Here is a 25,102-nt window from a genome sequence, read left to right as displayed (position 1 = left end):
TCAGTCCCGGCACGATAGTATAATACCTTGCCAAAATTGAACAAGGTTGTCGTATCGCCCGTTTTACGTACTCTGCTCACCGACAACCCCCGTCTGCCGGCTCATTCCAGAAAAGGGAAAAAAAACTAAAACTGCCAACATTTGGACCGTACTCTTTTTCTCCTCCCATATCTCTCTTCACAATCTGCCACTCAACTCAGTTTGCTTTTTCATCACCTTCCTGCTCCTCTTCTCGCCTCGCATCACATCGCCACCCTTTCATGCTTCGCTGTCCTTCCGGCGAACAATCAGAAAAAAAGGGCAAGCCAGCACTTCCAGGCAACCAGCCAGCCAGGCCAGACCGATTCGTCTAGACTGGAGTGGCTGCGGCTTAGTTTGTGCATACAACCTTGTCTTACGCCTTGTTACGGAGCGGTCGACCGACCCGCAATAGCTGCCCAGCACCAGCTACCACAGTTTTCCTTGCACCCAATCGCGCTTCTTTTTGCGCCCAACTGCACGATCTCTCGCCAAATGACAGGGGCCCTCCTGGTTACATCCAAGAGCCCACGAACGAATATCCACCCACCGACTGCCGCCCACCCCTCAATTTTCGCAAACCGCCCGTCTTGCAATTCAGTCGTCTTCACAGAACAAAACTCTCTTTCCTCCCATACCTGCTGTTGTGTATATCGCAAAGCAAGCTGTCATCTGATCAGCCTTTCAGCCCAAGTCTCTCTTGTCATCCCTCCTTCTGCTTCTGACCGCCACTCCTCCGTGCTTGGAAATCCCATCATCCCTCCCCGAACCGCACAAGGGCCAACGCTGCACGGCCTCTAAAAGCCTCCACAACCAAGTCACCTTCGGTTTCCCGCTGTGGAAGCCCAATCCTCGTCCTCCTCGTCCAACTTTTTTTTCCCGCCCAATTCACCCCTTTACTCCGGCTCTCGTTTGAGATTGTCGCGAGTGAAGGGTTTTGCCACCACACACTTTCCCATGTCGTCGTCGTAAGTGTTGTACTTTTAAAATAGGCCCAGGACACAACCGACTTGGTGGCATTCGCCGAGAAACACCACTCAACTAACACACTCCGGAAGACGCAATTTACAACGACGCTTTAATTCCCACGCGGGAACAACGTCTCATTCCGACTCTCTCACCGACGACGAGGACCGAAGCTACCAAGCCACAAGCTCCGAGTCTGGTGGACAAGACGAGAGTTATTCTGACGAATACGACGACGAAGGCGATCTCGGCCCCGAAGACTCGGCTTCTGTCAGCCCTCACCGGTCCTACCGCCCTCAGGCACCTCGAGCCGCGTCTCGTTACCACCAGCTGCCTCACCGCCCCGCCTCATACGGTGCACCGTTTCGGCCCGGTTCAGCGCCGAACCCCCCAGACAGCGTGGAGCCTACCGAGGAATATAACCCCTCCTACGCCCACCGCGGCGGCTACGGCGGTCATGCGCCTCCGACTGCTCATGCGGGGCACCCGGGCCACGGAGGGCATGGAGCTCACAATCCTTACTTCGGCGGTCGTGGCCACCCGCAAGGAGGCTTCCCGCAAAGTCACGTAGGCGGTTTCATGGGCGGCAGTCCCTATGGGGCTCCTCCCAATCACAACACAATGGTCCCCTACGGCTATAATCCTCACAACCCTTTTTCACCATTGTCTAACGGAAGCGGCGAGAGCTATTTCGGCGGGCCTCGCAACTCTCAATATGACATGATGCCGTACAACCAACCTCAGCCGCCAGCCTTTTACGGCCCGGGAGGCTATCAGATGCCCCAACATATGGCCCAATTTCTGTATTCCCAGCCTGCGCCTCCACCGCCGCCTACGGAGGTTGCACCGCCCAAAACACCTGGGCCTGTCGCCCCGCCCTCGCCTCCGAAGCCAGATCCGGAGAAAATCAAGTTGCAAGAACAGATAGAACTCTTCAAAGCAGAGCAAGCGCGAAAGGAGGAGGCAGAAAGGCGGCGAGAGCTGGAGGAGAAGATCCGCAAAGATGCTGAAGATGCGATTGCACGACGCATGGAAGAGATGAGAAAGGCGCAAGAGGAGGCAAGAAGGGACATTGAAAGGGCCAAGAAGGAGGCTGAGCGAGCTGCCCGCGAAGCTATCGAAGCTGAACGCAAGGCCGAAGAGCAGAGACAGAAGCTACACCAAGAGGCCATGGCCCGAGCCGAGCGCGAGGCGAGAGAAAGGTATGAAGCTGAACTCAAGGCCCAGGCCGAGGCGAAGGCCGCTGAAGCTAAGGCTCGCGCCGATGCTGAGGCAGCCGCTCAGCTGAAGTTTGAGTTGGCGATCAAGGCTCAGGAAGACGCCAGAATTGCCGCCGAGAAGAAGGCGATAGAAGCAGCAGCAGCCAAGGCCAAGTATGAGGCAGACATGAAGGCAGAGGCTGAGAGAGAAGCCCGTGAAAAGCTTGCGGCGGAGAAAAAGGCTGCCGAAGACGCAGCAGCGGCCAAGGCCAAGTACGAGGCAGAAATGAAGGAAAAAGCTGAGAGGGAGGCCCGTGAAAAGATTGCGGCGGAGAAGAAGGCCGCCGAAGACGCAGCAGCAGCCAAGGCCAAGTACGAGGCAGACATGAAGGAGAAGGCTGAGAAGGAGGCCCGCGATAAGATCGAGGCAGAGAAGAAGGCGGCTGCCGATGCTGCCGCAGCAAAGGAGGCATATGAGAAAGAAATGAAGGACAAGGCCGAAAAGGAGGCCCGCGATAAGCTGGCAGCCGAGGCGAAAGCGGCAGCTGATGCCGAAGCCGCAGCCGCCGCCAAGAAGAAGGCTGAAGATGACCTAAAGGCAAAGGCAGCTGAAGAGGCCAAGGCTAAGTTCGAGGCCGATTCCAAAAGTGTCAAGGACAAGCTGCCGATCAAATTCAAGGATGCCGTGGGTCGAAAGTTCAGCTTTCCCTTCCACATTTGTGCTACTTGGACGGTAAGTTGTGAACCACTCCTAGTCACGTCTGGTATGAAACTAATTAGTGGTATAGGGTATGGAAGAGCTTATCAAGCAAGCCTTTTTGCATGTGGACATTATCGGACCACACGTGCAGGAGGGCCACTATGACTTGATTGGCCCTAACGGCGAGATCATTCTCCCTCAGGTCTGGGAGAAGGTAGTTGAGCCTGACTGGACCATTGAGATGCGCATGTGGCCGATGGAAAAGGCGCAGCCCAACCCCCCTCCGGGAATGTTTCCCCCAGGCATGAGGCCGCCTCATGGAGCTCATGGGCTCCCACCGAGACACGCACACGGTCAACCGCGGCCCGTGTCAATGCCAATGCCGGGCGGTCGTCCGGGCGGCGGCGCACCATTTCCTCCGGGCTGGAACGGCGGCCGTGGGGCTGTGCCGCCGCCCCCGCCACATATGGCAGGCGGCGCGGGTCATGCCCGTGGTGGTCCTGCCCCTGAAATTATCAACGTCAGGCCTGGCCCCGAGAAGAAACGTCAATCCAAGTCGCAGGGATCCATGCTCAGCTGGATGGCTGGTAAGCCGCCCAAGAAGAAGTAAGTGATTGTAATCCTTGTGTTCCTGTTGGAATACTAACGATAGTACAGGAGCGGCAAGAAGGGCTAGCGTCGTGCGCCAATTAAAACGAAATAATTTTTTGCACCTACCAACAGAACCATTTCTTATAAATCTGCGGTTGGGAACTTTTTGATTTACGTATGATACCTCTTTGCGCCTTTTTTGCTGTTCTCGAATCACCGCATGGCCATATGTACGCAGCGCATCTCACGGAATCATGGCTCATTTCGACGTCTATAACGCATGTATGCCCGGAGTACGAGCTAGGGAGGGATGGAATCTGGAGCTGGAATTGATGGCTGGAAAACCTCCCGCCAAGGCCGTACACGACAGTGAGGCCTTGCATCATGGGAGCTGGAGAACGCTACGATACGACGTTTTTAGGGGCATGGCGCAAACGAGGGGAGGACGAGACCGTGTTTTTGGTTAGAGTTGCCTTTTTTTTTTTTTTTTCCTCTCCTTCTTTTTGGCGCGTTTGCGATGGTAGATGCGTCGGTTTTTGATACAAAAGAACATGTTAAAATTGTTTATATGCAGCTGCCCTCAGGTTTCGGGCTATTTCTCGTGATTGTGTTTATTATTTATTCTTTTACATGCACGGCTGTCCGTCTATTTATATCCTGGGTCTGCTCAAAACAGACTTGGCACGCTTCTCAAATGCTTGGATCATGACGCCGGCCACCTTCTCGGAAACGGCGGCGCTCACAGCCGCGTACAGCGGGTTTGCAAACTGGAACCTGATAACCAGATCCACCTCGGTGCCCGTACCTGTAGCGAGCGGCCGAAGCTGCCACTTGGTCACGAGACTTCTGAACACTGCACCGCCCTCCCCTCCGTTTCCCGGGCTGGCACCCTTGACATCCGCTCCGCTGATTGCCTCAACGCTCTGGCCCGGGATGCACCGCAGTTTGCTAGTGAATGTCTCTTCGAATCCGCCCCAACCAACGCGCAGGTCGGCCTGTGTAGGCCACCTTCGTCCATTCTCGTCAGGGCCAGTCCATTGTGTGACGCGGGATTGGGCGCAGTATGGGACGAACGAGGAGTATGAGTCCACGTCGGAGATGACGTCGTAAAGCTGAGCGGAAGGATAGGGTAGAGTTCGGGTGGCAGTGAGGACTTGCGGCTCGGAGGAGGAGGGAAGGCTCGGGATATTGAAGAAGTGCCGTGCGGGAGTGTGTGTTCGGACGAGAGGTACGGGATGGATCTTTCTCAATGAAGAGCAGAAGCGTAGGGCCGGGCGTGCGGTCGCCATTGGACGAGTTTTGGCGATATCAAGCCAGTTGCGCGAGTCTGTGTGAGGGATAAGACGAGTCTTTGAGGTTTCGCGATGGGTTGCGAAAGGAATAGAAGCTAGAAAGGAAGCTCAAAAAGCCATAACCGTACTTATACAAAGCTGTAGAAACGAGAGTGAAGTAGTATACAAGGATCCTCTACCAGCTCCTGTTCCGCCTCTTGGGTTCCTCTACTGGCGTCGTCGCGAAAGTCGTCGTGGAGCAGGTGCAATGACGGCTACAAGCCCCTTCGCCAGAAACAATTGTACTAGCAGGCCCGCCAATGTTGGTGGGCTGCAGTCGCCGCACCGTATCTTAAGCTTAGCACTGTGTATTTTGCACGGTAACAACAGCCAGACCTCATTCTTTGGTGGGGTTGATTATCGAGCAGTAGCAGCAACGCAGCACAGCAGCTCCCCACAAGCTAAGTTCCCAAGCCACAGCAGCAAAGCCCGCCCGCGTCACCGTTCCCCGATTCCGACATCCCTTAGCTTGAACGACGACCCGAGCCTGTCCCAAGCACACACCCTCACGAATGTGCCAGAGCTGCGCGGCCACATAACGGGGGATTTCATTTCAAGATGCGCCATAGGACTTTAGCGACCTGAACACACCCGACTTTCGTTACCCTTCTACTGCGAACACCTGCGACGTCTCCCCAGCCCTGTCTCAATCTATAAAACCTGCGAAACCCGACTTAGGCTCCGTCGCGTGGGGCTGTCATCGTCAAGATGTAGGTGTGAAATACAGCGCACTGCAGCCGGCCAAGAGACGTTGGAGGCGCTGACGGTAGCGAACAAACCATAGGTTCGAGAAATCCCTCTATGACCTCATCAGAGGCCTGCGAAATCACAAAGGCAACGAGCGCGAGTATATCCAAAACAGCTTGAAAGAATGTCGCGCCGAGGTGCGCGGGCAGGATATGGGTAAGCCAAGACCACTTCACCAGCATTCGTAGGCCGTTCAGGCTGACTTGAATCCCCCACCACAGATGTCAAGGCGACGGCGCTGCTGAAGCTGGTGTACTTGGAAATGGTCGGTCATGACATGTCATGGGCATCGTTCCACGTCCTCGAGGTCATGTCGTCGCCCAAATACCACCAGAAGAGGGTCGGATACTTGGCTGCCGTTCAGAGCTTCCGACCCGATACCGAGGTGCTAATGCTGGCTACGAACCTCCTGAAGAAGGTGTGTTATTATATTGGTTTAATTTGGAGGCAAATGAGTGTTTACGCATGCCTCGCCAGGACCTGAGCTCGACACAAGCTACAACCATCGCCCTCCCGATGTCTACGTTGCCGCACATTATCACACCGTCACTCGCTCTCTCCACCCTCTCCGACCTCCTCCCCCGTCTCAGTCACTCGAATCCCGCCATCCGCAAGAAGACCATTGTGACGCTGTATCGGCTGGCGCTGGTGTACCCAGAGACACTGCGTGCGGGGTGGCCCAAGATCAAGGAGCGCCTGATGGACAAGGATGAGGACCCGAGCGTCACGGCTGCTATCGTCAACGTCGTGTGTGAGCTGGGCTGGAGACGACCGCACGACTTCTTGCCGCTTGCGCCGAGGTTATTTGAGCTCTTGGTGGACGGGGGTAACAACTGGATGGCCATCAAACTAATCAAGCTAGTATGCTACGTTATTCATGGCGAATTCTTGGGGAGAATGCTGATTTTGTATGCAGTTTGCGACGCTGACACCATTGGAACCTCGTCTGGTTCGAAAACTGCTGCCGCCTCTCACAGAGTTGATCCGGACGACACCCGCCATGTCGTTGCTGTATGAGTGTATCAACGGTATTATTCAGGGCGGCATTCTGGGCAGTGCAGACGACATCTCAGGAAGGGAAGAGATTGCGACTCTTTGCGTGAACAAACTTCGAGGAATGATCATGGTCGACGGCGACCCAAATCGTACGTCACTTCCTGTGAGTTTTGAGGCATCAAAGCTAACATTTAACAGTGAAATACGTTGCGTTACTAGCTTTTAACAAGATTGTGCTTACTCATCCCTTCCTGGTTGCGCAGCAGGAGGACGTCATTTTGGAGTGCATCGACAGTCCAGATATCACTATCCGTATCAAGGCTTTGGACCTCGTTCAAGGCATGGTCAGCAGCGACAACTTGGTTTCCATTGTGAGCCGTCTCATGAAGCAGCTCAAGTCCTCTGCACCTAAGAGAGAACGGCCGGGAGCACCTCTTGGTCCCGATACCGGAATGGACTCCGAGGAGGAAGCGGAAGTTGACATTCACGCGCCGACGAAAGAAGAAGAAGAGCCCCCACTACCCGATGACTACAGGAGCGATGTTATTGGAAGAATTTTGATAATGTGCTCACAAAACAACTATAGCAGCTTGGTGGATTTCGATTGGTATATCGATGTCCTCATCCAGCTTGTCCGCATGGCGCCGACACCGCGGTCCGTTGAGACTGAACTGGACTCAGTGGCCGCTTCCGGGAAATCGACTGCTGGAGACGTATCTGGGAAGATTGGAGACGAATTGAGAAACGTTGCTGTGAAGGTTCACGCCCTTCGAGGCGCTTCGGTCAGAGCTGCTGATTTAATTATCCAACAACTCAACGCCGACACACCCGCAGGTCACTCACTGTCATCAGCATCACTCAAGTCAACGACGTGGTTGGTTGGAGAATACGCTAACCAGCTCGCTCTCCCTGAAGATACTCTTGGAAATATCCTGCGGATAATTCCCCGAACACATATTCCCGACATTCTTACTACTAGCCTGCAGTCTGTGACTAAGATATTCGCTTATATCGCCGGCAACGACGCGCAGCCCTGGACGCCTGAATGGAAGACAAAAATCACGCTACTTCTGGCGCGGGTCATTCACACGCTGGAACCGCTTGCTCTTCATCCCAACCTAGAGGTTCAGGAGAGGTCAGTAGAGTTCATTGAGCTCCTGAAACTAACCGCCGAGGCAGCGTCAGGGCAGGCGCCATCTTCTGAGGACACTCATCAAGATGCCCCTCTACTTCTTACCCAGGCAATTCCTTCTTTGTTTCAGGGTTGGGAACTTAATTCGGTCGCTCAAGGGGCGCAGAAGAACGTGCCAATACCGGATGGTCTCGACTTGGATGAGCCAATTCACCCGAACCTCTCTCATCTCCTCTCTCAAGCGGACATAATACCCATGGAAGCTAGCGAAGCGGACGACTTTGAGGTCTACTACCATCAGCGCCCCGCGCCAACCAGTATATCCTCGGCTGAGCCAGCCATCAACAAGATTGCCGACGCGCCGGAGGAAGTCGTCAGTTCCTACCAACAAGCAACGGAAGATAGCTACTTGGATGCAGACATCGTGGCACGGCGGAAAGCCGAGCGAGCGGAACGCAACCGCGATGACCCGTTCTATATTGGCGGACTCGACAACGGCCCACGAGCCTCCACACCGATTCACAGCATTCTCCAGAAGGAGAATGGACCGGATCTCGATATAGACTCCATACCGATAATGCAGTTGGATCTTGACAAGCTAGGCAGCTCCGCATCCGGACCGACCTCACCCGTCAGCAGACCGCAGCCGCGGCCGAGGCAAAGGGTCGTTATCGCCGCGGACGAAACGCTCACGGGCAGCGGCGTCTCCACGCCGCGCAACTACGAATCGGAAAACAACTCTGACAGCTTCACCAAGTCACGCGCCAAGAAACTGCGTCAGGGGCTGTTGCAAGTCGACTCGTCCACCCTTGGCAACCTCAGCCTTGAGGGTGAGGGCGGAGCAGGCTCGTCCAGCGCACCATTCGACTACGAGAGACAACAGCGTGAGGAGGCGGAGATGGCACAGGCGATGAAGGAGGTTGAGAGGCTGCGTCTCGAGATGCAGCGTGCCAACGAACGTATCCAGGTTGCGCAGGGGGTTGACGCTGCCGGGACAGTGGTTAAGAAGAAGACCAAGAAATCGAAAGCCAAAGACGGTGATGACGGCGTCGTCAAGAAAAAGAAGAAGAAGGCGGCGGCGCCCGCCGAGGACGCGGAGAACGGGAGTGGGGAATCGGCAGAAGCACTGCCTGCGCCCAGCCCCGAAGGCATCGATGCCGGGCCCGCGGTTGTGGTACCTAAGAAGAAGAAAAAGAAGAAGACAACTAAGATGGCGGAGATTGCGGGCGACACCCCCAGTCCCAGTTGAATAGCTAGCCTGGAGGAGGGGAGGGGGTTAGCAAAACAAATAGATGGGTGAGAGGGGTGGAAAAAAATGATCAAGACGCAGTGGTTGAGTTTATCGATTCATGAAAGGGAAAACAGAGATCAAACATCATGATAAAACGAGTATGATGTACATGTTGTGTGTGTCTTGTTTCAAGTGATCATGAATCAGTCAATATGTTGTTCTGTCTTCTTGAAATACTCGTACGCGGAAACTAGTTGGGGAATGAAATACCATCCCCCCCCGTCTTCTTATTACGAATCCATCTACAACTTCCCCCTCGAAACACATACACACACACACACACACACACACACACAAAGGTTTCCTGTAGAGAGAAAGAGACATTTGACGCGCGTGGGATATCATTTCAAGTCTCTTGATCGGGGAATCTTTTTGTCTTTCTTTCGCTCGCTCTGCTCCCTCTGCCCTGCGCGCTCCAAAAAAAATTTATCATTCATCCCCGTCATCTTTCTCTCCTTCGTTATTTTACTCTCTCTTGTCTCTTCTCTCGTGGTTTACGTACAGACATGATACAAAGGGGACATGAGGAATCGCTTCCCGAAGCCACCGTCGTTAGTCACCGCCAGTCAGCCAGTAAATGTTTCTCTTTTCCTGTACCCGCACGTTCTTCCGGCGTCACACATGACAAAAATTGGGGGGTTTTAAGAAAATAGACATTAAGAAAGGAAGAAAACGGGAAAAAAAAAATCAACCAGAAACACAAGCGTGCCCGCACACACGGACACAAACAAATCGCCAAAAAGGAAAACGCTTTAATCACTCATTGGCTTGTCCTCGAGCGTCACTCCGCGGGGCGTCGAAGGGGTGCTGTCGCTTCCGGCACTAGGAGCTACCGGCACCCGGCGCTCGAGAGAATATCTGGCCGTAGTGCGACCCAAGCTGTTGCGCTTCTCCACTGGCGACTCAAGGGCTTGAATTCTTGCGGCAACGCCCTCGGCGGCGGGGGCAGCGGTCGGGGCCGCCGTGCCGTTGGCCGGCTCCGACGGTGAGCTGTTCTCGCTGCCAGGAACCTCAAGACTTGAACGCTTGGCACCAATGACGCTGCCAAGGCTAGAACGCTGGCGGTCAACGGCAGTTCCGGGAGGGCTCGTTTGGATCGGGAAGCGGGTTTCGGGGCCGCCAGTGCTGCGGTCGCGTCTGTGCCCACGAGGGCTCGGAGCCGGGCTAGTGGCGCGGCCACGGCTGCCAGCGGCCTTTTCGAGCAGAGCTCTATTCCGCTCCTCCATGTTCGCCCTCCGGTTGCTCTCGTCCGTGCTGATGGCACGAGGGCGGTTAACCGAACCAGTGTGGTTCAAAGTAGACATACGCTTGAGTTCACTAAAGATTGCATCCTTGTGAGCGAACAAATCCCGGATGAGACGGTAGGCATGCTTCTCCTCCATCGTAAGGGAAGTCTCCGTGCGAGGGCGGAGGATGCATGGTGCCAGGGTAGTGGCCAGGGTTGAGATGTAAGTCTCATCAGCCGAGGTAAGATCGATTAGGCGGGTAAAGTGGTTCATGCAAGCGTCAAGAGTCGCAATATTAGTAAGTCTCAGCTGCGACAGCGTCTGTTGAAGAACAGGCACACGAGCAGCATCGTCATCCTGGGTCTGAGTCTGGTAAATCGTTCTGATGATCTCATACACATGAGACGAGACCAAGGAATCTGTCATTATGTTAGCGCATCATCTTCTGCTAATATTTCGTGTTCGCATCTTACCAGGTAGTTCAAGAAGGTAGAGCTTGAGCAAGCTTGCAACAGTTGGAATATCGAACTCGTCAAACACGTCGGGCGAGATAGGCTTGCCGTCGTTAAGCTTGGCGCGCAACTTGTGAATCTGTTGCAGAGGCACATCCACCAGCCAGACGCCGCGTCTCGCCTCGTCGCCTTCTAGATCAGGGTAGTGGTTGTCAAGGTAAGTCAGGATGGTGGTGATAATGACGGGCACGCGCTTCTTATCCGCGCGCGCTCTCGCCTCAAGGTCCACGCCGAAAGTCTGCTCATCAACCTTGTTGTAGTAGTTCTCGTAGACCACGACCTTCGGAATGAAGCTGCCAGTGCGGTAGTTCTCGAGCAGATATCTCAAGTCTCCGGCAGGCTGGACCGTCTCTTGGAAGAGCATCATGTTGTCCACGGCCGACTGGAGGCTAGGAATGACGTTGCTGATGGTTCCGGAAAAGTCCAGGATAACAGTCTTGATGGCCTTGAGACGATCCAGCTCGCAACGCTCCAAGAAGCGCAGGTGCAGGAAAATGGTCTCCTCGAGTTCGCAGCGCATTTCGTCCAGCTTCCGCACACCAGCCTTGTACTTGTCATCGGCCTCTCTAGCCTCGCGGCGCAGTCGCTCGGCGGGAGTCTCGTTGGGGTGGGCGTTGTTAAGGACGTTCCAGTTGGCAAGATACTCGCTTACGGTTCCGACGACAGGCGAATCCGACGACTCGGAAACGGGAAGAGAAAAGGTGCGACCAAGGGGTTGCTTCTTGTCGGGAACTCCAGCCGTCTTGAAAGCCTTGGGCCGCCACTGGTAAAACATCTTGGAGCTGTTTGCGAAAGTGCTGCCGACGTTGCCAATAAGTCTCAAAAATCCGTTGCTGATGAGGTCTTGTCCGATTCTCTCTGCGTAGCTGACGCTGCTGGTGTTCATATGCTTTTGCAGGTATTCCACGATATCTGAACCGGCCGAGGTGTTCTGGTAAGTTCCGATAATGGGAACCTTTGTCTCTCCGAGCTTGATTGTGTTCAGCATGTGCTCCAGAATCTTCTTTACTTGATCAGGGTTGTAAAACTCATCGCCAATTTCGATGGGTTCATCCTCTTGCTCGGCTTCATGCCTTTCGGGTTCCTTGTTCTCGGAGACCTTGATTTCGGGGATGTTGTTCTTGGGGCTGGTTTCAGGGTCCTGGAATCCCAACTTGGTTTCCTCTTCGATATCTTCGACCAGCCGGCACTTGTTGAAGTAGGTGCTTCTGAGCTTCTTGACTAGTTCTGCTTGCCTGTCGTGCGCTTTGATGCGAGCCTGGAGCTCATCCTGAGAATCCTGGATGCGCGATTCGTGCGCATCGCACCAACGGGAGAAGGGGTTAACAACGAGGTCTCGAATATTCTGGGCAATCTTCTTGTGGTTCTTGGCACCCTCTTCCATCTCGATTCGAACACCATCGTAGGCCTGCAAAGCAGGTTAATGTACGCTCTTTGGAAGCTTTCATGCCAGCATAAAACAAACCTTGCGAACGCTAGCACCGTCATCTCTTGAGAATCCACCTTGTACTTTGTCGGCAGCTGGTGCGATGTCTCCCAGCCGTTGACTGTAGATCTCTTCGGCTTCGGCACGCATCCGGGCGACGGTTAGGACTTGACGGTTCTCGTGCACGCCCTGCTGCAGCTTGCTAAACAGGACACCCAGTCCTGGCGCAATGAATTAGCAAAAGAGCAGAGGCAATAGAGTAGCGGCGCCAGCGGCGCATGCGGGTGGCTTACCTGCAGCATAGTCGCTCGACCAAAAGGACTCTGCGAAGCCCGGCATGGTGGAAAGAAGCTCGAATCAGTCGTGACAATGGGTTTGTGCCGTTGCGATCAAATGAGTACCAGAGGTGAGAAAAAGAGGAAAGGAGGCAGCGGGACTTGTTTCGTTTCGTCGTTATGCAGGTGGGAGGAGGTGATTCCCTGTTGTCTCTCGCTAGAGTTGAGAGGCACTTTGCCAGATGTAAGAAGCGAACGAATACGTCAACGGCAATTGAGGCCGCGGTGCAGAAAGAAGAGTGACAACGAAAGGCAAAAAAATGCGCGGATCGGGACGTATAGATCAAGTCGGAAAGGCTGAGATGCTCAGTTTATCGTAGGCGATGTACTTGGTCAGGGGCACATGCCAGTTGGAGGAAATTTTGGAGGAAGGCTGGCGGCTGACAGGTCCAAGGTTCAAGGTTGAAGGTTGGGGAGGCAGGAGGGAGAAAGAGAAAGATGCTACCGCCCGGCTGCAGGTGTGGTATGCGTCCCTCGGTCTCCGCAGGCGTCAGTGAAGCTTTGCGGCGGAGGTACTCTAGTCTCTGTACACTGCCGTACACCAAACCACCTTTAGTGACAGTGGCATGGCATCAAAGGCAGCCTAGCAAGCAAGGCAGGGCTGGGCTGCCGATGCCAACAACAGCACAGGCCAGGCCAGGGCAGGCAAGGACAACACTAGCGGGTATTCCGTCTGTGGCACCTCAACGACAGCGGCGCCAACTGCAACTGCCAGCGGGTCTTTTTGGTGATAATATACGACTACACACCAGGGGACAGCAGCTGGCAAGCTGCGGACGTGGCCTCGGACTTGGTCCCCCAATGACGAACGCTGGCCTTTCGCTTCAAACTTGGACCACAATGGGCGGAGTGAGGAGCATCTGAAGCCAAAAATACATCATGCTCCAACCACTGCCAGCATTCCCCCCGTTCTGCTCCACTTCATCCATCCTCTCCCATCTGACTGGACTGCCACCCACAGGAGACCCCGAGTGACCCCCTCATATGCTCCACACAAAGCAAATGACCCTGAATGAGGTAGCCAAGCAAAGCGGGCACATTTGGAACTTCCAGCTATGTGAACCCCCTGCATTCGTCTCTGTTGCAGAATTCTGGGGCCGCTTCCAGCTGAAGAGATTCAGGCAAAACCCACGAGTTCTTCTTCCAAGGCTCGTTTTTTTTTTTTTTTCTGACCAGGTCCATGGTTGCTACAGGGCTGACCGCCAGAAGCATCTGCCGCCCACCAATTTGACGCCGTATTAAGGATCATTTTCACAAATTATGCACCCGGGATCAGGTTTCATCTCCTTTGATCGCCACAGTCCTGAATTTTAGCATGTCGCTCTTTGTCTCCTTCGTTGCCTGAAAACCCAAACACCTCATCATGTAGTACCTGTACCTCTCCAACTACCATTGATCAGGGCTTTCTTGACCATGAGCTCCTCACCGTAGCCTGGTCTGTTCCCCAGACGACGAGTGCCATTCTCAATAGGCGTACTGGCCCTGTCAGACGTGGAGACATCCTTCTGGCTCCTTTGGAGCCCGTATTCTTCCAGTCCACATCAGACACTCTACATTGGCTGGGATGAGGCGAACGCATGAGCCAGCCATCATCTGAAGTCCCCATGGAAATGTCCCAGCTGCATGGTCCGTTCCCGAAATGCTAATTCAGCCGTCCGTTTTCTCCCCTTCAGCACTTCAGGTTTCCGGCCAGAACACACTAATATTCCCTGTGTCATGAGGGACGTGCTTTATTTGGGTTAAAATTTAGGATGGCATTTGCAATGCGTTTTCCACTATGACAGTTGATCGCAATGCCTCGGTTTATCTTTTATTATGCGCTCGTATGCATGCAGGTTCTTTGACGTTCATTTAGTCTTATCTAAATGTATAGCAATAAGACTAAACAGTCCCAGTAAAGTCTCGTCTGCCCAAGGCAGCCTCTGTTAAGACGGGACAACCCTGAGCCAAGAGGGTTGTCACCTGTGGCGGGCGGTCATCCGTAGTTATCCCAGGTAGCCCAACATAAGGTACCATTCGTTCAACACGCATCTGGGCTGTAGTCTTTAGCCATGGTTGTCGAAGAATCCGTCCCCAGGAGCCCATGAATCCTGAATTCCATCTGCGAAGAGCGTGAAGTGCAATCAAGAAATAATGAGAAAAAAATAAACAAGCAGCCGATGGCTTTAAAAGGCTAGCATGATTTCGTGCACTGAAGTGGGACGAACTGGACCAGACGAGGCCGAAATGAGGCGTAATGTACAAGCAACTTGACCAAGCCGCAAAACCTCAGTGGCCGATTGCATGCCCTGAGGATTCGCCGTTGTCAGAGACAAGCTTCAGAAGACACAAGTTACACAATGCATGAACAATAACCAACATTGATATTATGAATTGACAACGGGATAAAATAGCCTGACAATGGGCTAGGGTCTCATTTGGCAATCCGCCGTTGTGAGCTTGGTCGAGTCTCCTTACAACCCGACAGATTGTCACGGTCATTCAGGGCCCTGAAGCCACTGCTGGCTTCGTTGCTATGAATGTACAAGCAACATGATAGCTTTGCTAACCTTGAGGTCCATGTTGGAACTTGAGAATCCTCAAGCATCAAGGGGGTCCCACTTCGATGCTATGACAGCAAGTTGGGGGGGGGGGGGGGGGGGGGGCGTTCCAGGTTCATCTGTTGCTTTTTCCATTTTGCTCGATTGAAGCTAGTGATTTTCCGTATACTTATGTCCTTCAATTCCCATCTCTTGGTGGACGTTCTAGCATCAGATACTTACAATTAGAAGAGGATGCAAGATAAAAAGAGCTGGTATGCCGAACTGTTGCTTATCTGCTTGACTCGAACCTTAGATAATAATTCTCACGCAATCGCACCTCGGAGCTTTGACCCCAAGCAGCTCTGACGTGATTAAGAGTCGGTCAGAAATCGGCTATTGCATCAGAAAGGATTGCAGGACCTAGGAGTACATCAATCCCTCAACACAAGCTCCCCAAACCTTAGTCGTTGGCAGCAAACATCACCGCAACATCCATTTTGGTTGCCGACTGAACTTTGTTTTCTGTTGGGGGATAAGCCAGATTGTGACACTCGTCGCTTACTTAGCCTGCAACTCCGAGCGTGTTACTAACTCTATCCGAAAGCTGCCTGCGACACACGTTTAGAACAGACGGATTAGTTGTTGTACAATCTGAGCTTTTCACGCCACATACTTGAGAAATGGATGAAAAGACGCGTGTTTTCGACGAGGAGGCTCCGCAGCCTGCTCGCCGAGCCCCATCTCGAGTGAAAAAGCTCGCCGTGAGCGGCATCCTGCTTCTACTTGTGTCCTGGATGCTCCTGGGACAGAAGATGCAGTCATGCGGCCACCGATCTAGGAAGTCCTGGGGGGCATCTCTTGCAGTTGAGGAAAGAGCCCGCAACATCTTGTCGCACACGCCTTTGATTGGTATGATGCGGCCTTGCTTGATACTGTTTGTGTGCACCTACTGACACCGGATGCAGACGGCCATAATGATCTTCCTATTCTCGTAAGAGGGCGCTACAACAACCACATCTACGGCAAAGACTTCACCGAGCCCTTCGAGAACGGTGGTATGATCGGACATGTGGATCTTCCCAGACTTCGCAAGGGTCAAAACGGCGGTGCCTTTTGGAGCGTCTACACTCCGTGCCCGGCCAACGGCAGTGACTTTTCCGACGAGAACTACGCCGAGAGTGGGTTCAGACTGAGTTGTTAAATTATCGACCAAGTAGCTCACACATGATCATAGGCATTCAGTGGACTCTTGACCAAATCGATGTCATCACCCGCATCAAGGAGGCATATCCTAAGGACTTCTCACCTAACCTCAACAGCAATGATGCCCTGGCCGCTTTCGCAAAAGGTCAATTGATCTCACCTCTGGGTGTGGAGGGGCTTCACCAGATTGGAAACTACGCCTCTAACCTTCGGCGGTACCACGCATTGGGCGTGCGCTACTCGACCCTCACCCACAACTGTCACAACAAGTTTGCTGACGCTGCGCTTCTCGAGAGCCCTCTCCGCAAGGCAGAGCCTCTCTGGAACGGTCTCAGCCCATTGGGGCGACGTCTCGTTCACGAAATGAACCGCGTTGGGCTGATTGTCGATCTCTCTCATACGAGGTATGTAATCAATCATGTACCCTGACAGGGAACCGAAGTTATTCACCTTGCTGACCATATTCAAAACTCTAGTGAGGACACTCAGATTGACGTTCTTGGTGGCAAGGACTGGCAGGGCAGCAAGGCTCCCGTCATCTTCTCCCATAGCTCCGCCTTCAGTGTCTGCCCCCATCCCCGCAATGTCAAAGACAACGTACTCAAGCTGGTGAAGGAGCGTAATGCAGTGGTTATGGTCAACTTTGCCCCCGACTTCATCTCCTGCGTCGATGCTGGCAAGGAGAACGGCTTGCCCGAATTCTACCCAGCCAACGCCACTCTCCACCAAGTTGTTAGACATATCCTTCACATTGGTAACTTGATTGGGTTCGACCACGTGGGCTTCGGCTCTGACTTTGACGGCATCGGCTCGGTGCCCAAGGGATTAGAGGATGTTTCCAAGTATCCGGACCTCGTTGCCGAGTTGCTCCGACAAGGACTTAGCGACGAGGATGCTGCCAAAGTTGTCGGCGGGAACGTGCTTCGTGTCTGGAAGGAGGTCGATGCTGTTGCTGCGAAGCTGCAGAGGGACGGCGAGCCTGTTCTTGAGGATGAGCTTCCCAAGTCAAGATACGGTTAAGCGTTAGCAACTATGCTGGTACGAATATAAGTATGTAGCCATCGCCGAGTCATGATTGTTTTACATGGCATTAATCGGCTCTCCTGAATGGTGGTACAAGTGGTATAATTTATCATATTCATACAATTCTAGGCGCAATATGCGCACCTAGCTCTATCTTTGTACAGTCGATGGTTTCGCACGCATTCCTATTTCGCAAACTCCAAACCATGCATACCAGATAACATCCGGCGAAAAGCCAGCGCAAACAAAGTGCCTACATGTTTCTGGTGGCGCGGTTCAACTTCTTTGCCGTCTCAATTTGGGTCCTCGTCCGCTGTCCTCTTACGGGCAGACCCATGGCGTGTCGTCTTCCTCGATAGGCTCCCATGTCCTTTAATCTCGCAACATTTTGCTGGATTACCTTGCGCGCGTCGCTTTCTATCGTCATCGTCGAAAGTTCTGCGGTGAGGGCCGTGACGGTTCTGGGGGCAAGGGATCCGACTTTGGCGAAGGGGTGGATCGAGTATTTGGCGAGGATTCGCTGCGATGTGGTCGGTCCCAGAGCGTAGAAGGACTCGAGAGCTTTCTGTAGAAGTACAGATGTCAGCATTATACACGTTCATGTCGTATGCGGGCTTGATCAGCTCGCGGTCGGGAAGATCTGCTTTACCTTGACGAGCTTTTGCTCGGAAAAGTTGACACCCAAAATGAAAACCTGCCAGAGCGTTAGTTTGAGCCCGCAACAAAGTTCGAATGAAGTTACCATACCATTTTGCCGATTTGCTACGTTGGAGGCGGGGGGGATTCAGGCTGTTCTACCACCAAAATCTGGATCTACTCCTGCACTGTCATGCTCAAATCGCGAACTTTCGAAATCATCTACTGCACGGAGAGTCGGCGCCGGAAAATAGTGGGTCCCAAGTGCTGCAGCAGTGGCTGCACTGACAGATCCGTCAGACCCTTTTGCAATGGGAGCATCCACTCTAGCGGATTGCGTCTCCCCATTGGGCAGTCTCGGTTACAAGGGTCCGAGCTCCAAGTCCTCATTCGGTGCTTCAGAGAGGGGAGTTTGAAACGTAGCTTCAAAACGCCCTGCTATTGTCTCTGGGGTGGTATTTTGCCAGCCTACTTAAACACACCTGTCCTCTGGTGATATCCTCCCCCCCATCTCCAGAAGACATCTAGCATCAATCTCTCAACACCAATTGATCGACCTGGTATCGACATACTTGATCGTTCGCCCATCATGTTCAACCTTCGGAGACTCTTCTCCGCCTTCCTCCTCGCCGGAGTGGCGCTGGTCTTCTTTACCCAGACGGCCGAGGCTGCCAAGGGTCCTAAGATCACCAACAAGGTCTACTTCGACATCACCCACGGCGATGAGCCCCTCGGCCGCATCGTCATGGGTCTGTACGGAAAGACCGTTCCTAAGACGACTGAGAACTTCCGCGCTCTCGCCACCGGCGAGAAGGGCTTCGGCTACGAGGGCTCTACTTTCCACCGTGTTATCAAGCAGTTCATGATCCAGGGTGGTGACTTCACCAAGGGTGACGGCACCGGTGGCAAGTCCAGTGAGTAGTTGCCAGCCAGACCATCCCCATCGGTAGCTAATCATTGCAATCATACAGTCTACGGAGAGAAGTTCGCCGACGAGAACTTCAAGCTCAAGCACTCCAAGAAGGGCCTTCTGTCCATGGCCAACGCTGGCAAGGACACCAACGGCTCCCAGTTCTTCATCACCACCGTCATCACTTCGTAAGCCCTTCCCGCGATGCGTCTCGCCCGATATATAAGCTAACAGCGTAAATGCAGCTGGCTCGATGGCCGCCACGTTGTCTTCGGCGAGGTCCTTGAGGGCTTCGACATTGTCGAGAAGATCGAGCAGGCCGAAACCCAGCCCGGCGACCGTCCCGTCAAGACGATCAAGATTGCCAAGAGCGGAGAGCTGGAGGTGCCCCCTGAAGGTATCCACGTGGAACTCTGAGCACGTACTGTGACACCCGTCGCCCTTACAAACACACGCATGTTATTCCCATGGACATGTACACCACATACCATCGATCCCCGCAGTCGTTCTTTTCCGCAAAATAAAGAGTGTTGATGTGCTGATGGCTACGCCCCTGGCATTGCAGGCGAATACGGCCAGAGCGAGTTCGCGGCAGGCTACTCTAACGAAGACAGCCCGGTGGACATCAGCTCCGACGAGAGCTGGTCTGTCCTTCAAAAGGTCTTCCTTCTTGGCGTCGTCGTTGCTGCTATCGCTGTCTACATGCGCATCAGCAAGGCCCGGGCGGCGAAGAACGACGTTGGGTACGAGAAGACGATGGCCTAAGTGTTAGTGGGGGTAAGCGGAAATGTTATCACAGTAGGCAAAGATTACAAGACAAGAACCGCCGAATAGGCTGGCAAAGAAACAACAATTATGGTCGAAAATATTCTCTGCGTGTATGTGCATGATGTTTAAAGTGAAATGTAGTCTGCTTTAGGTTGTTAAAGTTCTCCATGACAACAGTCCAATAGCTGTAACGCCCACATCTGAGAGCACATCACGTGTGGGGTCGCCGCCCAAAAAATTTCCTATGATAGCTAAAACTTCGACTCAAACAAGCGCCGAGAGAGAAGAAAAAAAAAAGAAAAAAAGAAACTTGCAAAACAACCCCCTTCCGCCTACTCCCGCCCAAAATGAAGCTTCTTAGCCTGAACTTTTTGACCTGCGCGGTCAAGGCCTGCAAGACCTCTACCGCCTCGTTCCCCCTCCATCCCAAGGACGCGGAGCTGGCGCAGGACGACATCGAGGTCAACCCCCAACTGCTGCTCAATGTCCTGCCCCGCTTAGACTGGGCCGCGCTGAGAACAAACGCGACTGAGGTATGTTCAAACGATTTTTTTTTTTTTTTTTTGGCCTTTGCCGGACGGTTGTTTGTCTCTGAATGAAGTCTAGCCATGTTCTCTTATGCTCTTCTCATGTTCATTTTTCATTGCATTCTCAAAAGCTCCTCAACCGTGCCATTTGTGCTTCGAATCAAATGGCCGGCAAGCCAGTTTTCAGCGCTTGGAATTTTTAATCTTCGGAGCAATGTGCTGATAAATACGCAAAAGTTGGGCTTCCCCGAACTCCCCGCGGAGCCCCCCTCGGCCGAGCAGCTTGAGGGTGACGAGAAGATGCTCAAGGACCTGCACCACCTGCTCATGGAGACGCAGATCATGGAGGGCAAGCTGGTCTGCGGCAACTGCGGGCACGAATACGCCATCCGTGAGGGCATCGCCAACTTTCTGCTGCCGAGTCACCTCGTCTAAGGCAGCAGCCTTTTTCACGAGAGGACATGAGTGAGGGGATCGATGAATGGATTTTCTTTTGAATGAGTCATCTGTGCTCACGACGACCTTGCGGGGCCAGGGAGGAAAGTGACGGAAGTGGCAAAGGGTCAAACGGGCGTTTACGGAGTTGCATATCATGAAGACATTGGGGAGGCGGCTAAGAAAAAGTCCATTTTATAGAATACATTCATGCCATTTGCGAAACACTACGAAGACCTCACAAAACCTTGCCAGCCCTTCGCTCTAATCATTTGATCCAGCTTGGACCTGTAACGTTTCTCCCCCTTGATTGAAACATGCCTATCAAAGCCAGCCGGTAACTCCCATAGTCTCAAACGAAAATACATGTCGCCGTGCGAAGCCTAGACAGTAGGCCTCGAGCGTAGTTGGTATACATCTAGTTGTTTTTCTTCTGAGCGGCGGGACCCATCTCTTTTTCGAAAGCCCCGTAAGGAATATCAAGGCTTGCGAGAGCCCTGATGCCGACTCCAAGGATGGAGAGGAGTAGGATGGTTGCCACCAGGGCGTGAAAGATGCCTTTCTTAAGGTTAGTGATTTCATATGATGAACAAGTAGAGTTTTGGCAGCATACCTGGAGTAAAGAAGATGTACTTCTCAAACAGGGGGCGCGTGTCCCTCTCAGTCTCGTTTTTGTCCTTGCGAGCGTGCAAGAAGCTAGCCTCATGGCGTTTCAACTCCGCGTGCAGGGGCTCTGTGAATTCGGCTTGGTAGGTAGCCTCAGAGGGGCTGGATAGGTAGATGACGGTGTACGAATCAGAATCTCCTTTCAGCTTCTCAAGGCTGTCGCCTAAAATATGATCGTTGTCGGCAAGCGTAGAGGCCCTCTGGCGGGGGTTGCGGCCGAGAGGCGCCAGCTTTGTCTGGTCGATCCGGAACTTCCTCTCGGAGTTGCTGCCGCATGTCTTCTGGATATACTCGGCAATACTGTCAGCCTTGACCTCGCCGACCACCTCAGCAACGCTATAGATGCCGCGGACGTTCTTGCCCGAGATAGCGCGGCACAGGTTGGGTGAGCGACAGTCGCCGCCATCGGGGCCACGAATGTCGGCGGCATTGGCGTTTGGCTGAGAGACAAGGAGGTAGTGGTCCGTCGGGCAGGAGGAGAGAATGTCCTGGACAGACTTGAAGACCTGGGATTCGGTTTGAAGTTGAGCCGGGTTGGAAGCGGACTTTGCGAAGCTGGGGATGTGAAGGTTAGTTGGCAAGCCAGAGTCGGGGGTTGTGTTGGGGGATAGACGTACTCTGCGGTCGAGAGCATAACGAAAGGAGAGGAGTCAGAGAAGGCTTGCGCGGTGGCGCAGAAGGCCATCAGGCCTGCTGTTCGTGATACACGCATGGCTGGCTGTTTGGGAGTTTATGTTCGAAGCTGAGCCCAGTCTTGGATGCGATGGCTAGGCTTAGTCGTGCTGCTGAGAGATGCGCTGCGGACTAGCTTCAATCGTCGACGTAGCTTGGATGTATGCGTGTAGGCGAAAATCTACGTAATCAGAAACGCATGGCCCCGTTTAGATGCATGTACCCTTGGAACCGTGAGCCTAAGCTAGTATACACACAAAGAGACTGTATCGAACCAAGCCGCGCTCTCGTTGTTTTTTTTTTTTTTTTTTTTTTTAAGAAAAGATATCGTTATAAATCTCCCAAGGCATATACTTTGGACGGACACCTTCTGGCGGCGATTAAGATAACTTCCTTCCCCCAACGGTAACTAGAAGAACCAAATCGATCACGGCACCGCCGATAGCGAAGTATATAGGTTGCCTCGGATCAGTCGTGTTCAGAGACGCTTGTTCTTACAAACAATGTGCCCTGGAGCACAAAGGCCAACAGAACCGGCCAATATTTGCAGACTCTGTATTTGCAACACACCCCATGCTTCAGGACTTGTACATGTGCTATACACACTAGAATGAACGTTAAGGAGAGGGTGAAATGTGTATTAAATTGGATATGCAACAGTAACTCATACTCCATGACCAGCTTCTTGATAACAATCAGTTGATGTTATCTCCTAATTGGCACCATGAGAGTTTGTTTGGCCTGGCTCTGACTGCCGGCTTGGAATGGAAGTGTCGCGCAGGGGCAGAAGCCAGTAAAGACAGTGCCGATGTCACTTGGTCTCACAGGCAGATGCACGCCTGGCGAGGTCCGTCCAGCGCATTTTAGCCCCTCGGCTTGGCCCACATCAGTGGACCCTACAGAGGCTGCAACAACAGGGACCTTACCGCTGACGCCCGGCCGAAGCGATGCAAGGCTACAAGTCGACCGTCCTAAAAATTTCAATTGAACGTACATAACCACCACCACGAACGAATCCGAGGCGGCAACCTTCAGTCACGACCACCATAAACCAACCATGTTCGCCAAACCTAGGGCCAGGAAGCTGGTGGCCCCCCCTCCATCCAAGAAGCGGAAGATCGTCTCCGCGGTTGAAGAGGTCAACTTTGACTTCGACGCACGCGAGGATTACCTGACTGGATTTCACAAGCGCAAGCTGCAGCGCGTAAAATGGGCACAGGAACAGGCGGCCAAGAAGGCGCGAGAGGAGAAGATTGAAATGAGGAAACAGGTAAGGATTTTTCCCCAGTTGCCTGCTGTTGCCTTGTTTCAGGTAGTTGATTCTAACGCATTGCAGATTAGGGAAGAGCGGCAAAAGGGTGTCGAAGAACACGTCAAGGCCGTTAACGCCTTGCTCGAAGAGGCACAGGCGGCAGACTCGGATAACGACCAAGAGATTCAGGCGGAAGATTTTGAGGAATGGGACGGCATAGAAGACCAGGGGCAGGAGCAGGCAGCGCAGGCAGACATCGTGGACTACGAAGACGAGTACATAGACGAGGATCGATACACTACAGTCAAGGTCGAGGCTATAGCTGTTACACGGGACGGGCTTGAGAAGCTCCATCGAGACAGCGACGAAGAGGCAGACAGCGAACATGAGGACAGAGCAGAAAGGCCTCTAGGCGATAAGGAGGCGTCGGCAGCGAAGTCTCGCAAGGAGTGGCCCAAGAAAAAGCCAAAGTTCCGCTACGAGTCGAAATTGGAAAGGCAACTGGGCGACAGGAAGGCAAAAGCCAAGAAGAAGGCCAGGTTCAAGAATTGAAGCAGGGTATAATCTTTCTCTCGCATTCATGCTGCAGCAGCTGCATGCCTAGGAAGTGCCTCACGCCCAGCGTGGTCCAACAAGTTGCTTGTGTAGTCCCCTTGATGTCTGTAAGGACCGAGGTATTTCAGGCAGAACAAAACTCTTGTTGACGGGGGTTACAAAAAAAGGAGTAAAAACAAGGCTGCTATAACTCGGTTGCGCACCGTCCCGTCACTTGCAAATCCACCGCTGATGGGATAGCTTGTTCAGGTTTCCCCCTAACGAGGTGATCCAGGCCATAAATCTATCATGAAGAAAATGCCTTGCACGAAATGACTCCCCGGCAGCGGCAAACTTAGATGTTGCCAATCTCGTTCTGGAAGTCCTCGAGCTCCTTCTGGACAGTCGTGTACTTCTTGGCCATCTCCTCGTACTTGGACTCCCACTGGTCGCGCTCAACCTCGAGAGCCTGGACCTTACGCTCGAAGTGGCCAGCCTTGACGTCGGTTTGTCGGAGCCTGCAAAAAAGACGGTGTAAGTAACGAGATGTGTTGGTGGGGCGGGTTTTAATGAACACGAAGAAGGGGTCGGGGGTCTAAGACTAGGAAAAGGGGGGATGGGATATTCGATGATTCGACAGGGCCTGGAACATACTTCTCGTTGGCTTCCCGAAGGGTCTTGTCCGCCTCCTCGGCCTCCTCCTCGAGGAGCTGGAGTCTTCGCTGAAGAGTCTCGTTTTGTGTGCCAGTGCTAGTGCTCTCGTCGGCAGCCTTCTTGAAGTCCTTAACTGCAGTCTCAAGCTTCTCAACCTCAGACTCGAGGAGACCGTTCTTGTGCTGGAGGGAGGTGATCTCCTGCTCCTTGGCCAGGTTCTCCTGCTCAAGGGTCTTGACTCTGGCCTGAAGCTCCTCGACCTTGGCGGCAGACTCGTCGGCCTCCAGACGGAGCGAGTTCATTTTCTGACGAAAGAAAAGAAGACATCGTCAGCAATGATTCCGCGTTGTCACCCTGCCCCTCCAGACCGCTGATGGCAGCATGGTGGGGCTCGGAGAAGAAGGGAATACTCACCTCCTTGATGCGATCCATGGTGATAAACTGCGAACAATGTATGTGATGTTGGGAAGACTTCGGTGCAGAAAGTGATTGCGATAAGCAGTTGTTGGAGTTGGGAATGAGACGGGTTCGGGTAGACGTGGAATTGCAAATGTCGGGGATGGAAGCGGGAGGAAAGGGTGTGAGGTGTTGAAATAACTGCCCCTCTACATGCAAGTTCGCTCCAACTGCGACCCGTGGCGGACCACCTCAGTACCAGCCAGCAGCACACCAGCAGCCAGGCCTGATCTTCACACGCTGAAAGGCAGCTGCAATTGGATTAGCTTTGGCACGGGCGGTGGGGTTGGGTCAGGTGGGGTGGGGATGTGGCACGGCGCAGGTCGTGGTGGCTTTCAGGAAAGGGGAACATTCTGACGGGGCTTGCCGCAGGG

The 25,102-nt window shown here is 53.3% G+C and overlaps 11 protein-coding genes across 11 annotated transcripts; 6 read left to right on the top strand and 5 right to left on the bottom strand.

Annotated features, from left to right (window-relative positions):
- Positions 1 to 975: 975 nt before the first annotated feature.
- CTRU02_201965 (kinetoplast-associated protein kap) lies at positions 976 to 3,559 on the top strand (the record flags this gene model as incomplete). Its single annotated transcript, XM_036725321.1, has 4 exons — positions 976 to 986; positions 1,077 to 2,916; positions 2,972 to 3,489; positions 3,541 to 3,559. The coding sequence occupies 4 exons, from the start codon at positions 976 to 978 to the stop codon at positions 3,557 to 3,559; spliced, it is 2,388 nt and encodes a 795-aa protein (XP_036583000.1).
- Positions 3,560 to 3,651: 92 nt separating this feature from the next.
- Positions 3,652 to 3,807, top strand: CTRU02_201964 (uncharacterized protein; the record flags this gene model as incomplete). The annotated part of the gene is made up of 1 exon (XM_070203954.1): positions 3,652 to 3,807. One exon carries the CDS (start codon positions 3,652 to 3,654, stop codon positions 3,805 to 3,807), a length of 156 nt encoding a protein of 51 aa, XP_070062536.1.
- A 317-nt stretch (positions 3,808 to 4,124) lies between these two features.
- Positions 4,125 to 4,763, bottom strand: CTRU02_201963 (cyclase dehydrase family protein; the record flags this gene model as incomplete). The annotated part of the gene is made up of 1 exon (XM_036725322.1): positions 4,125 to 4,763. The coding sequence occupies one exon, from the start codon at positions 4,761 to 4,763 to the stop codon at positions 4,125 to 4,127; it is 639 nt and encodes a 212-aa protein (XP_036582999.1).
- Positions 4,764 to 5,575: 812 nt separating this feature from the next.
- Positions 5,576 to 8,929, top strand: CTRU02_201962 (ap-3 complex subunit delta; the record flags this gene model as incomplete). The annotated part of the gene is made up of 5 exons (XM_070203953.1): positions 5,576 to 5,708; positions 5,774 to 5,970; positions 6,030 to 6,413; positions 6,469 to 6,697; positions 6,747 to 8,929. Coding segments are annotated over 5 exons (3,126 nt in total), but the record flags the coding sequence as incomplete, so codon positions are not given.
- Positions 8,930 to 9,723: 794 nt separating this feature from the next.
- CTRU02_201961 (uncharacterized protein) lies at positions 9,724 to 12,474 on the bottom strand (the record flags this gene model as incomplete). The annotated part of the gene is made up of 4 exons (XM_036725319.1): positions 9,724 to 10,616; positions 10,671 to 12,117; positions 12,175 to 12,356; positions 12,429 to 12,474. 4 exons carry the CDS (start codon positions 12,472 to 12,474, stop codon positions 9,724 to 9,726), a joined length of 2,568 nt encoding a protein of 855 aa, XP_036582997.1.
- A 3,198-nt stretch (positions 12,475 to 15,672) lies between these two features.
- Positions 15,673 to 17,215, top strand: CTRU02_201960 (membrane dipeptidase; the record flags this gene model as incomplete). Its single annotated transcript, XM_036725318.1, has 4 exons — positions 15,673 to 15,901; positions 15,958 to 16,170; positions 16,227 to 16,599; positions 16,672 to 17,215. 4 exons carry the CDS (start codon positions 15,673 to 15,675, stop codon positions 17,213 to 17,215), a joined length of 1,359 nt encoding a protein of 452 aa, XP_036582996.1.
- A 256-nt stretch (positions 17,216 to 17,471) lies between these two features.
- On the bottom strand, positions 17,472 to 17,968 carry CTRU02_201959 (mitochondrial 37S ribosomal protein uS13m; the record flags this gene model as incomplete). The annotated part of the gene is made up of 3 exons (XM_036725317.1): positions 17,472 to 17,786; positions 17,868 to 17,912; positions 17,966 to 17,968. The coding sequence occupies 3 exons, from the start codon at positions 17,966 to 17,968 to the stop codon at positions 17,472 to 17,474; spliced, it is 363 nt and encodes a 120-aa protein (XP_036582995.1).
- Positions 17,969 to 18,443: 475 nt separating this feature from the next.
- CTRU02_201958 (peptidyl-prolyl cis-trans isomerase B) lies at positions 18,444 to 20,494 on the top strand (the record flags this gene model as incomplete). Its single annotated transcript, XM_036725316.2, has 6 exons — positions 18,444 to 18,768; positions 18,826 to 18,952; positions 19,010 to 19,161; positions 19,330 to 19,525; positions 19,894 to 20,065; positions 20,297 to 20,494. 6 exons carry the CDS (start codon positions 18,444 to 18,446, stop codon positions 20,492 to 20,494), a joined length of 1,170 nt encoding a protein of 389 aa, XP_036582994.2.
- Positions 20,495 to 20,912: 418 nt separating this feature from the next.
- Positions 20,913 to 21,872, bottom strand: CTRU02_201957 (ER protein big1; the record flags this gene model as incomplete). The annotated part of the gene is made up of 3 exons (XM_036725314.1): positions 20,913 to 21,052; positions 21,108 to 21,715; positions 21,778 to 21,872. The coding sequence occupies 3 exons, from the start codon at positions 21,870 to 21,872 to the stop codon at positions 20,913 to 20,915; spliced, it is 843 nt and encodes a 280-aa protein (XP_036582992.1).
- Positions 21,873 to 22,889: 1,017 nt separating this feature from the next.
- CTRU02_201956 (nucleolar protein nop25) lies at positions 22,890 to 23,636 on the top strand (the record flags this gene model as incomplete). Its single annotated transcript, XM_036725313.1, has 2 exons — positions 22,890 to 23,102; positions 23,169 to 23,636. 2 exons carry the CDS (start codon positions 22,890 to 22,892, stop codon positions 23,634 to 23,636), a joined length of 681 nt encoding a protein of 226 aa, XP_036582991.1.
- Positions 23,637 to 23,973: 337 nt separating this feature from the next.
- CTRU02_201955 (actin lateral binding protein) lies at positions 23,974 to 24,704 on the bottom strand (the record flags this gene model as incomplete). Its single annotated transcript, XM_036725312.1, has 3 exons — positions 23,974 to 24,136; positions 24,273 to 24,577; positions 24,687 to 24,704. 3 exons carry the CDS (start codon positions 24,702 to 24,704, stop codon positions 23,974 to 23,976), a joined length of 486 nt encoding a protein of 161 aa, XP_036582990.1.
- Between the last annotated feature and the right edge of the window lie 398 nt (positions 24,705 to 25,102).

This window comes from Colletotrichum truncatum (genome assembly GCF_014235925.2).
Source record: "Colletotrichum truncatum strain CMES1059 chromosome Unknown Contig_0001, whole genome shotgun sequence".
Taxonomy (NCBI): domain Eukaryota; kingdom Fungi; phylum Ascomycota; class Sordariomycetes; order Glomerellales; family Glomerellaceae; genus Colletotrichum; species Colletotrichum truncatum.
Note: the sequence above shows the minus strand (reverse complement) of the source record. Positions and strands in the feature narration are given on the sequence as shown.